This window comes from Populus alba, chromosome 3 (assembly GCF_005239225.2).
Source record: "Populus alba chromosome 3, ASM523922v2, whole genome shotgun sequence".
NCBI classification, from domain to species: domain Eukaryota; kingdom Viridiplantae; phylum Streptophyta; class Magnoliopsida; order Malpighiales; family Salicaceae; genus Populus; species Populus alba.
In genome coordinates, this window is record NC_133286.1 from 10,404,410 (window position 1) to 10,417,024 (window position 12,615).

Here is a 12,615-nt window from a genome sequence, read left to right on the forward strand (position 1 = left end):
GTCTTCCCCTCTGCCTCTTTAACTCTGCAAGAACCCAGGCTACAGTCACTCAATTCATCGAAAGAATGAATTTTTAAGTAAAATTAAGAAAACCCATAAATCTTCGGTTCCAACCCAATCCAATCCATGGCAGAAAATGCAGCTGCTGCTGCTGCAGCCTCTTCTCCTAAACCTCTCCCTTCTGCGAATACAATTATAGACCCATCGTCACAACCACAACCACAGCCACAACAAGCAGCGACCTTGACGAACACTAACACGACAAACTTAACACAGACACAGACACAAAACCTATCCAATTTACCTCAAAACACACATATCTCTTCCTCTCCTTCACTGGACCACTCCCAAATCTCCTCTTCGCCTTCTCTCCAACCTCAGCAACAGCAACAGCAACCGGTTTTGCAGCAACAACCGCAGCAGCAGAATGTCACCGCAATGTCGGGCTATCAAATCCAACAAACTCTTCAAAGATCTCCTTCCATGTCACGCTTGAGCCAAATTAACCAACAACAGCAGAACCAATACGGTGGCGTTTTGAGGCAGCAGCAACAGGGATTATACGGGCAAATGAATTTTGGTGGGTCTGCTTCAATTCAACAGAATTCGCAGCAGAATCAACAATTGGGTGGTGCCAATTTGTCTCGCTCAGCACTTCTCGGCCAGACTGGCCACCTTCCTATGTTCACCGGCGCAGCTGCTGCTGCCGCCGCCGCTCAGTTGAACTTGCCCTCACAATTGTTGGCTTCAGTATGTGTTTGATTGGTTTAAAGTTACCACTTTTATAGTGTTTTGCTTACAAAGTCGCTGTTTTTGGTTAATGCGTTTGTTGAACATAGTTGTTAGTGTAATTTGTGCTCTCGATACAGTTGTTAGCGTTGGTAAGAATTCTGGATGTTTGTTGTTGTTTTTGATGATGATGATGTTTTATGTATTGGTGTGAGTTTGTCAGAAAATTTCAATGGATTATGTTAGTGATCTGCTTTGGTTTTCAAAGGCAGCAATTGAGATTGTTTTGTTTTAGGAGTTTTTTTTTTAGGCAGTTCATGAGTCAAATTAGTTTTGATGAGGGTGTTTCAGAGTTACTAATTATAGGGTACTCAACAATATGCAGTAACGACAGTGATCTATTCATTGAATTTGTGGCGCAGTTGTTTGGCTAGGTAAAGGCTAGGTTTTTTTTTTTTTTCAAGTTGAAAAATTATAGTAGTATCGATCAAATTTTTGTTTATTGCTATTTGGGATATGAAATCTACTTATTTTAGTGCTTGGTACTTACAGGTGACAAATTACTTGAAAATTTTTGCTGGATATCAGTGTTATAAGAAAATCATTTCTACGTGATGATCAATTGATAGTATATTACTGTTTAAATACTTAAATTTTAGAAGGATATCCAATTACATAATATTTCTGAGCTCAACCAATTGAATTCAGCAGATGATAAGCTTTGAAAACAGTGTGCTTCTTTTTAATCATTGTATGATTGAGTAGTTGATTGCATCAATAGAATCTGTTGCTTCCGTCTCAAGCTGATTATTTAATACATTTGTGATTGAGCCAGCAAAATGATATAAATGATCAGAATAACGATTTTTTCTAAAACAATTGCACTTTTGGATGTAGCCGAGGCAGAAAGCTGGGTTAGCCCAAGGGTCCCAATTCCATTCTGGTGATTCTCCGGGGCAGTCCTTGCAAGGGATACAAGCAATGGGAGTGATGGGATCGCTAAATTTGTCACAACTAAGACCTAATGGGGCACTTGCATATGCTCAACAGCGAATGGGTGCAGGGTCAATGAGGCAGCAACTGGTGCAACAAAATTCGCTCACCTCTCAGGTTTGAGTTTTCTCTGATCACATCACCTTCTTCTCTTTCCAGTAACTGGATTTGATGACGACTCCAGTTTCTGTAAAGCTCGGTTCAAATTTTTTTAATTTCAAAATGATGTTCTTAATCATTTTTTACTTGTATAATTTTTGCTAGCAAGTCCTATTTCTCTGAAGAGTCATACTGTATAAGGCAGTTGTTTTCTTGTAAAGGGTGGTTTTTCAACCTTGTCTCTCTTATGCTTCTGCAATTTGTTTTAGTGTTTTTCATGATGCGTGGTTCTTTAATTATACTTAATAAGCATAAATGGATTTGAATGTGAGAAGTAATGTGTATTCTCATGTTGTTTGGTTCTTGCACTTACATGTTGTATGGGATATACATGTGCTTCTTTTGATGAATTGGTTGATTGTTTTTTCTTTCATTAAAGCACCGAGTGAATACAACAGCATATTACTACTCACTTTAGACATTGGGCTTTCCAAGAATCAAGTAATCCTCTTTTCTATGATCGAGTATTTGATCCTTCCTTCTGTAAGAACAGAAAAATGTTTACTGATCATTCTCCGTTTAGTTTTGCTGTTGTAACGTGTAACTTTTGCAATCATGTGCTTTACTTTTGATTTGTGTGCACGATCATCTCTCTGAAACTGTAGGTTCAAAGCCTACAAAGAACACCATCACTGGCATATATGAACCATCAGAATGCACAGCCAACTATGATGCAGAGCTCTCTGTCGCAGCAACAGTGGTTGAAGCAAATGCCAACTATGTCTGGTCCCGCCTCATCTTCACTCCGTCTTCAACAGAGGCACTCACAGGCTCTCTTGCAGCAGCAATTGGCTTCATCTGGTCAACTGCACCAGAATTCAATGGCACTGAACTCACAACAGTTATCCCAGCTGGTACAGCAGCAGCCCCAAATCGGACACCAACAACTACAGCAGCAGCAGCAGCAACAGCAACTACTACAGCAACAGCAACAGCAACTACTGCAGCAACAGCAACAGCAACAACAACAATCACAGCAACAGTTGCAACAAGTGTCTTTGCATCAGCAGCAGCAACATCAACAACAATCTCCAAGGATGCCAGGACCCCCAGGCCAGAAAACTCTTAGTTTGACAGGATCACAGCCAGATGCAACAGCATCTGGAACAACTACACCAGGGGGGAGTTCAAGCCAAGGAACAGAAGCAACTAATCAACTTCTCGGGAAGAGAAAGATACAGGACTTGGTTTCACAGGTCTTTTCAGCATTTCACTTTCTCTTCTCTATTCCTATTCTGTTAGCTTTATGCCATGTTTTTTCTTGTCTTCCAATTCTTCATGATAAATGTGCCATGTTTTTCATCTTTCGGGTACTCAGGTGGATTCACGTGGAAAGCTAGATCCTGAAGTTGAAGAACTTTTTCTGGAAATTGCCGATGACTTTATTGATTCAGTGAGGCTTGCTAACATTCACAACTTTTTCTCCATGTGTGTGTGTGTGTGGCTGTATGTGAATTCCTTCAGATATAAAGATTTAGTCTCTCTCTCTCTCTCTCACACACACACACACATGACATGGCATGTATGCGTAGTTTTCTGTGCTATTTTTTCAAAGTTTTACTGCATTTAGATTTTAAGTTTAGACACTTCACAATATTTTTACTCTACATTTATATGAATATTACTGATGAGTTGATGATTGCGTGTGGGGTTTTTACTGTTCATTAAGGCTTCAATGCAAGTGGGAATCAGAGCACAATGTGAGTGAAAAACAGGAAGTTTTCCTCCAGATATTTTGCCTGATTTTTAATTGTTGTAAATCACTGAATCTTGCTTTATAGAAATATTTCTTGGTTGTAGATTTACTTAGAAATATATTACTGTTATAGACTGTTGAAGTTTAACCATTTTAGGTTTCAGAAGACCTTTCCTTTTGGTTTTCTTTTCCTTAACTTCATCCCAATTAACAAGGAATTTTCAAAGAATTTACTTATAGTTAGATATTAAGGGCCATTGACTGGTGCAATGGTAAAATTTTATGCCTTGCAACAAAGAGGTTGGATGTTAAAAGTTGAGAGGAGCTACTTATTACAAAAAAGCAAAAGGGTATATTATCTCCAAATTAACCTTAGTGAGAGAATATATGATCAGAGAAGAAACCTTCTCCTAGTGTTTCAAAGGCCCCTTAAGAAGCTTTATTTGATGTAAAACTTGATAGTTTGAATAGCAGTATCAAACATAAAAGCTTGTTCTTGATGTCATCAAGTATCACCTTCTATGAGAACCTTCATTAATGTATGAGCAATTTCCTTAATTTTCTTGCATGAAAAACTTCTGTAGTAATTCTTGTGCTGTTTAACCTTCTTTATTGCATTGCTCAACTGTTCTTGTGGATAGCCCACTCATTTAGGATGAATTTTGATATGGTCAACTACTCAGGTTTTGTGGCGAAGCGTGAAAACAGTGGTCAATGGTACATGCATTCATTTCAATATGTAGACTACTCAAATCCTACTTTGTAGTTTTCTGAAATGCAATATGCTGGATTGTTTTTACTCCTTTTGGTTCTAATGGTCCTACACACTCCCTAAATTAGTGGAAGAAGTCTTCTTTTGTTCATGGATTAGCGATAGAACTGGTTCATTCAGGTAAAAAAAAATAAACATGGATAAATTATAAATCATGTAGGATAAGCAATTAAATATTGCTTGGGGTTTTTGGTTGGATCTGCTCTATCCTGAGAAATGTTTGCCTATAATTCATGGTATTTTTATGAGTAGTTATTGCATACATGATCATGTTATTACTGTTTAACTTGTCTACCAAATATTATGCAATAACATTCGTGGAGGATGAATTAAATCCTTTACTTTCAAATGTTTGTTAGAGAAACTCATTTCTGCTATCAAAATGCAGGTGACCGCATTTGCTTGCAGTTTGGCTAAGCATCGGAAATCTTCAACTTTAGAGTCCAAAGATATATTGCTGCACTTAGGTTTGTGCTTCAACATATAGTATTTGCATCAGCAATTTTATGTCATATATTGGAACATTGATATGTGGTGCACAGATTTATTCTTTGGTTTTATAGAATGCTCTTATTGATTAGAAAGAGAATGAGGGTAGAGTATCTGATTAAAAAAAGTAGGAGCTGCGCAAGTGGTTGTGGAACATGCATGGTGAGCAATGAGTGAACTCCAGTTGCTGTAAGGCTTAACAATGGTTTCATGTAATCCATTTGACTTCATTGTTATCATAAATACTTTCTTTTGGTTTCTTATCTACACCCGTGATGTCATGATTAGTTAATATGAAAATAGAGAAAGGAATAATTTTTGCTTAGATGTGTAGTGAATAGCTTTTGTTCAGCTGGCTGAACTTTAGGTTTCTGTCAAGAATGTTATAGTTAAAACTGTCTTTTCAAAATTCTTTGTCGTGAAAAAATCTGATTAATTTTGGATTGTATCCTGTATGGATCATATATATAAAGGGTAATGAGTCCATTGATGAAATATTTATTTATTTTCTCAAACCAAGTTTGAACAACATTACTCGAATTTGAAAACTAGTAGTCACCCCCCCCCCACCCCAAAAAAAAAAAAAAAAAAAAAATGGATCTATTAATAGCATGCACTGCATGTTAGTTAACAATGATATTGATAAATTTGCTTTTGCTTTCTTATTTTGAAGTGAAGCATAAGGAGTTTTTTTATGAGTTTGAGACTTGAAAACTGTGTGCAGAGAAAAACTGGCATTTGACAATTCCTGGATTTTCATCGGAAGAGAGGAAGCACCAAAGTAAACCTGTAAGCATTTGGAATATCTGTTAATTATAGTATTTTTTTTCTTTCTCATTATCAATGTCAAATAACTTTATTAAGATGAAATACAATGTACGTTGGATGAATCTGATGGAAGTCCAAAGTTTTGTATCTACAGTTCTTTTTATGAACTTATGATATTTTTTAAGGTAAATTATCATAATAATATTTTTTTTATCATGCAAATTATGAAGCTTATCAATTATTATTCTAGAACATCATTTGATTTGATTATAAACCATTATAATCCTGTAACCAGTCATGTCATTTCCTACACACACACACACATGCCTACAGGTGATCATGTTGGTCATTCTTGAACCACTGCAAAAATTCATTAATATTTCATGCAAAATACATGTTGACATTGGGTTTAAAATATGCAGTTGCCTAGTGATCCCCACAAGAAGCGTCTTGATATGGTAACTACACTCTCCATATATGTTTTTTTCTTACACCCCCCCCCCTCTTGTGGGGTTCTAAAGCTTTTTCTTTCACTTGTAATGTTGAGTCAGATTCGTGCATTGATGGAGTCTTCTCAGTCTGAAGAAAACAATGTCAATCCTAAAGAGATGATAAGACAAGGGCATGGCAACCCAGCTGTTACTAATCACCTGATAAGACCTTCACCAAGTTCAGAGCAGTTGGTTTCACAGTCAACTGGTTCTCCAATGGTGCAGCAGATTACACGGTTTTAATTGATTTAGGTTTTTGTTTCTGATATGGACTCAATGCAGTTTGATTTAACTGCCTAGACTTTGCTGGTGAGAATTTAATTTCATCTTTCAATTGTGTGTGTGTGAAATTTACAGTCTGCACAAATTAGAGATTGCTCTGCATGTCCTTTCAATGCTGGTAAAACTGCTTGCCAAGAATGTAGTTCCTGGTCTCTTTGCATTGATGACAAGCAACTAACATGGGTCTAGAAAGAAAAGTAGTGCATAAATTCATCACTCATCATTTAATGCATGGAAGGATTTGCCTTTTTTGATTTTCTGATTTAGTACAATGCCTAAAAGCATGTTGGATTTGCATGTAAGAATAGCTGCATGTTTTCACTGATAGAATTTTGCATGAGAGAGAGATGAGTTTCATTTATTGCAAGGTGCATTACTATTGCTGCACTTATTCAATATGTACTAACTTCTCATGGTTTAAGGGTGATTAAATGGTATTTGCTATCACTGCAAGCATTTTAGTATCTCTGTTCCTACATTGCTAAAACTTTTAAGCACTTTCTTCCACAGTTTGGATTGGTAGCAGCAAAGCTGTAGTTGGATTGGAGTCCAGCAGATCTGTAATTATATGGAGTAATCCCCTAAATGGCCGTGGAGATTGCATCAGCGGACCATCTAATTTATTATAGTTATCATTGTTGTGTATGATCATTTGATTTGGTGGTGAATAGCTCGCCCTAGTTCAAGTTCATCTAGCGGCTTAAAGAGTGCAAATGGAGGTTCCAGTTGCCTGTCATGTGTTTATTTTGCTTATTCAATGCTGTAAGTTGACATTAAAGCAAAGTACAAGAATGGATTTCCCAAAAATTCTACACCATTGGATTTTGGGCCCCACGTGTGTCTCACGGTTTTGGGTTTTTCTTTTCTTTTCTCTAGGGGTTGGGGCACTAATGAGACGGTGTAGGATTTTTGTGATATTCGTTCCTCTGCCTGCTTTCATGTAAAAGGAGACTAAATATTTCTTATGAAAAGCATTTTCTTACTTTCAGGATTTGGTGATCTCGTATCTTAGCATATTATTAGATTAATGCTTGCTGGTGGATGACTCTGAAAACTACTCTAGATTGCATCTTGTTTGCACGCATGCAAATAGGGTTAGGTGGATCTGTTCCGACTCCAAGTAGATTAAATGCCTTATTGTTTTTCACCTGGGAGAAAATTGAACGTTTTCTGAAGTAAAAGATGTAATGCAATGACACGTCATTTTTTTGGAAGCAAAGTTCTGTTCATACCGTGAGCCCTAATTTCAAGCACAGGCATTCTCTCTTAGTATATCTGATGGTCGGTTTCTTCTTTATAATCAATTTGTAAACTGAAATAACCCAAAACTGGAAGCAGCTGGAAGGGGCCGATTTATATTTCTTTTTTACTCCATTAATATTGACAGCATTAATCATCACTCATTGGATGTCTGCAACTTGTAATGGTTCAGTTTTGAAAGAGAAAGCTAGTCGATTTTTCCATCACAATACCGCACGTGGAATCGAGAATATATATATTTATATGTTCATGGTAATCTCTCCTTGTAATTAATGCTGCTGATTTTGGTTAGAAGAAAAGAAAAATCATGATACATTTGCTTGAATCTAATTATCATATTCATATGGCATGTGTTTCATTACAGGGAAAAGAAGAGCAGCTGGTTAGAGGAAAATACGATATGGAAGGTGGAATCTCCAACAAGAGTTCTCTCCTTTTGCCTGGCAAGAGTGCCAATGAACCTGGAGCCCATTGCTGGTAGAATCAGCACACAAATGCATAATCTTGACTGTATAGTTCGTAGTTAGCAGTTGAAATTACATAATACAGAATGTTTCACAGGTTGCAAATGAATAAAAAACAATTCGAAAAAGATCATCCAATCTTTTTAAAAGAAATCATCTCAACATTTCAACTTGTTAATTACTGGACTAATTTGTTGAAAAATTATCGAATGCAGTCAACTAAGAAGAATTTCCTGATATTGGTGGCTTAAACCTAGGTGTGCCATAAGAAGTCGGACATGAGTGAGTAGCTCTCCACCACTTTTAAGTTGCTGGGCATGGTCTCTCCATTCGCAATGACCTGCAGCGTAAGTGAGCATTTCAACCCAAACCTCACTTATCACCTTCCACTTCTCTGCTTCCAACTTCTGCAATTGTTGAGCTAGCTTACACCCATGGACGAGCAGGTACTTGCTACTTCCATATGCTCCAGGAATTGTTGGCGTCGTATCAATAGGAATTGCTATGGCATCTTCCAACTCCTCCTGCTTCGCTCGGAACAATGTGGTGCGAGCTTCCCTTGCAGTACCATTTGATGGCTCTTTCTTTCTTGCTTGGAAAAATCTCTCCACCTCGTCACTCGCATCTCGATATCTAGACCCTGAATCACTAATTCCCTTAGGAAGCATATTTGGTTTCACGACCAGAAGATAGAACATGTAATCAGATAGAAATTTAGACATCCTTTGTTTCGAATGGAACTGCTGATCAACATAGTAGCAAAGATCAGTAGCAATGTGCCAAATAAAGAGGCTTTGGTTAAATTCCACAGACAGTGTGCACCAGCGGAATTCTTCTAGCCTTTTCATCTTCTCAAGCACACCATCCCCCCTTTGAGCTAGTAGTCTAGTACGTCGGTTCTCCTTATCTTGGAGATGCTCTATAATCTCATTCCCCTTCTCAAGAAGATTTTCGAAGATCAGATCTTTCAAATTGTCATTTATATGCTCCCAACTTACGTGCAAGTGTTTCAATATTTCTCGATCGATTCCGATGAACTTGCTCAAACTCTTGATTGTTTTTATTTCAAAGCTTGAACTTATCAGGTTGCACTGTGCCATGGACCCTGACCACCTCTTTTCATTGGCGAAATATGCACGAAGGGAGTAAATGGCATTACCAATGGGATTACTTGGTGTGCTTGTGAGCCTAGTTAACCAAATCATTGTCCAATCAGAGAAAACGAGTTGTAACATTGCATAAACCTCCAAACCAAGAGCTCCAGCTAGTAACAGATAAGTTGTAACAACATTGATGGGTGAGAAGCGATGCTTGCCAACGAAGAATGAGAAGGAAACTAGTGTAATGAAAGAGGAGGAGAAGGTAAGGGAGCGAAGAAAAACTCCTTTCCGGGAATAAACTACGGGAGCCTTGGTATAAAGTCTATCAAAGATGAATCCGAGCTCCAAGTCTACCAACTTGAAAGCATCCTTTGATGATTGGCAAGAAATGATAGAGTGGCTGTCCTTCAGTTCGCTAAGGCTGAGGATAAGATTTTCAAAGAGATATAAGGACATCTTGGATAGATAATAAGCTTGATGTAGATAGTTGGTCTGATCAGGAATATGGTGTCCTCGCGGAACAACCATTATACTCTTTGTATCTAATCGCAGGCGAGGCGGGGTTGAGAGCAAAGAGTTTCTGATGTTCTCGGTACATGAAGATCTGAGCGCCCAAGTCCTCTCCCCATACTTGGCAATTCCGGCAAATAACATAAAAGTTGTTAAAAATGAGAGGACACTGAGATCCCAAGACTTTAAGACAACATAAAAAGCCACAGAACCTTGAACTAGAAGGTTAAGCAAATGCCTCAACCACAGGTCATTGTCTTCGATGGAGAAAGCTGTGATTGTGTCTGGGCCACCAAGGTGCACGAGAAGGAAAGGTGCCCAAAACGCACGAAGTGAACTGTTCTCTTTTGCAAACTGAATATTGTCACCGATTTCTCCAAGCTGGCTCCTGGAAAGAACACCCAAAGCAACAGCGGCTACCATGTCTGCCAGCAAGTAAGAAGACCAGACAAGAACTCTGATCCAGATTCTTGTAATGCGCTTCCTCCGAGAACCAAACATGATGAGAAGGATTTGCAGAAAAAGACTAAATAAAACCATCCCTACAATCTCCCATTTGCTCCAAAGTTTCTTGAGCTGTCCAGGAAAGTGTGCCATCTTTATAGTCATCTACGTGAAACAATCAGGTCAGCAACTGAAAATTTGTATTATGCAGTTTCATGATTAATTATAATATTGCTTCTAAAACTTAAGATAATAATCACGACACATCATTTATATATATACAATTAAAATCATTTATTATGCTACGCAGTGATATAAACACATGCAGTTGGGTACTCTTGTATTCAGAATGAAACTTTACTCACCTTGAAACAATTAAATCGATCTGTGGAAGTACTTACTAGATAGCACTCATTCAACACAGCATCTGTTCTTCTCCCTGCCAGATGAATTGATGAAGATTGATTTCATATATACCTAAAGACAAGCTAATTAGCACGCGCTGCATGGAGCTCACTAAAAAGACAGAAAACCATGCATTCTGTGTAAGAAATTGAAGTGCAAGGAAAGCGATTCTTATTCAATTATTCATCACAAAGTATGAACGTAGTTATTTCATGCGTGTGTGTGTGTGTGTGATTGTTTAATTTGATTTTATAATTTATAAAAGAGCTTTGGTAAGGTATCAAAAGGTACAAAATACCAAAGCCAAATGCTAGCTAGCTCCTTTGACTGAGCTAGGCTTCGGCACGCAAAGTATAAAGCTAGATTTATTAGGACAGTACTAGTATATCATTCCCATCCGGTTTCAAGCAATTTTTTTTTTATTATTATTAAATCTAATTCTTAATTAATTTACTATTAAAAAATAAAATTCAATTATAAAAATAAATCGAACCCACTTGGGTTAACCTATCAAACCTAAATCATTAAACTGAGATAACCAGATAGAAAATAAATTAAAATTAATAAATTATAAAGCTCAATTCCCAATCAATCTAATATTGAAGGATAAAATTAATAAATATACAAAAAACCACTTGAGTTAATCAACCAAACTCGTGAACTGACTAATAAGAACAGGATAATCGTATCGAACACAACCAAAACAAATATTGAAGAAAAAAATCAACTAAAAAAATAAAATAATAAAAATTAAGTTAATCAACCTAACCTGTAATCCAGGTTATAAAATCATGATAATTTCATAAAAAATAAATAAAAAAATTATGAAACTCAATTATCAATTAATCTAATATTACAAAAAATCTCAATTGCTTATACGGAAACCATCAAAGAAAAAAGTTTAAGGCCGAGTTTGGGAGTATGGTTTTGATTGTTTTTCAAAGTGTTTTTTCACTTAGAAATGATTGAAATAATATGTTTTTATTTTAAAAAACTATTTTAATATTAGTGCATTAAAATGCTATATAAATATCAAAAAAATATTAATTTAAAGAAAAAATTTTAAATTTTAATTTTTTTTTTAATATTTTTAAAACATAAAAATAAACTGTGAACATGAGAGTACCTCCCCAAGGAAACCACACGAGACTCTGTATACAGACACGTGTCAGCTTAAGAATAATAAAATAATGCAGCTAGAAATGGACTCTGCAAGGCAGCAAAAAGAGTGAGAAACAGAAACAAGTAGTGAGAAGCTGTAGTGCCCATAATTTTTATACTTGCTCAATAACACTAACAATTTATATTCTCAAAATTCCACCAAAAAAAATAATCTATACATAACAAGTGTTTTTGCATAACATAAAATTAAGAATTATTATTAAAAAATAATAATTGAGTGTGCATGCTATTCAATATATTTTTTTATATAAAAAAATTTGAAATATAAATTAAAAAACCCATGCAAGTACTAATTAAATAAATCGATAATCATTTATATAAATAAAAAAAATCATTAACAATAACCAAGAAAAAAACAAAAAAAAATTGAAAAATAAATGCAGATTAAGATATTCATTCACATAAGATAAGATATTCACTCGATTGTGTTTACTGAACTTATTTATTTAATCAATAAAAGATAAATCAACAACCTAAAAAACTCATTACTTAAAAGATAAATACAAATGAAATTTACTAAATAAACTCACACCAGAAAAAATATTATGTAATGCCGAACACATCAGTAATATTATCTAAAAACAAATATTTTTTATTTTAAAAAATAAATTATAGATGAATTAGAATAATATCTTGAAAAATCAAACAAAAACAAATTAACTAAAAAAAATCATATTAAAAAAGAACATGCAAAACTCGTGACCTATGTCATAAAACTAGGATAAACCAAAAAAAAAAAACTTGAAGATAATCACAAAACCAATATTAAAAAAAAATAATGCAGTAGGATAGGATCGTATGAAGCCGAATCCTCAAAAAATTAAATGTTGAAAGATAAAATCAAGAAAAAAAAATCAATTACACAAAAAAA

General features: G+C 35.7%; 2 protein-coding genes across 3 annotated transcripts; one reads left to right on the plus strand and one right to left on the minus strand.

The window, feature by feature from the left end:
- Positions 1-7,367, plus strand: LOC118038026 (transcription initiation factor TFIID subunit 12b). Of its 2 annotated transcripts, none has more exons than XM_035044276.2 (9): positions 1-750; positions 1,627-1,839; positions 2,487-3,077; positions 3,200-3,274; positions 4,738-4,816; positions 5,563-5,627; positions 6,029-6,064; positions 6,158-6,316; positions 6,455-7,367. In XM_035044276.2, exons 1-9 carry the CDS (start codon positions 127-129, stop codon positions 6,566-6,568), a joined length of 1,956 nt encoding a protein of 651 aa, XP_034900167.1. In that variant the 5' UTR covers positions 1-126; the 3' UTR covers positions 6,569-7,367. The 2 variants fall into 2 exon arrangements, 1 of the variants encoding a protein (XP_034900167.1); XR_004685704.2 differs by having other exon boundaries at positions 2-750; positions 6,158-6,406; positions 6,890-7,367.
- Positions 7,368-8,318: 951 nt separating this feature from the next.
- Positions 8,319-10,310, minus strand: LOC118038025 (uncharacterized). Its single transcript, XM_035044275.2, has one exon. The coding sequence runs from the start codon at positions 10,308-10,310 to the stop codon at positions 8,319-8,321; it is 1,992 nt and encodes a 663-aa protein (XP_034900166.2).
- Between the last annotated feature and the right edge of the window lie 2,305 nt (positions 10,311-12,615).

Coding starts and splice junctions, on each gene's coding strand:
- LOC118038026 (XM_035044276.2), top strand. CDS start 127: ATGGCAGAAAATGCAGCTGCTGCTGCTGCAGCCTCTTCTCCTAAACCT. Junction 3,078..3,199: donor TACAGGACTTGGTTTCACAG/GTCTTTTCAGCA, acceptor TCGGGTACTCAG/GTGGATTCACGTGGAAAGCT. Junction 3,275..4,737: donor CCGATGACTTTATTGATTCA/GTGAGGCTTGCT, acceptor ATCAAAATGCAG/GTGACCGCATTTGCTTGCAG.
- LOC118038025 (XM_035044275.2), bottom strand. CDS start 10,310: ATGGCACACTTTCCTGGACAGCTCAAGAAACTTTGGAGCAAATGGGAG.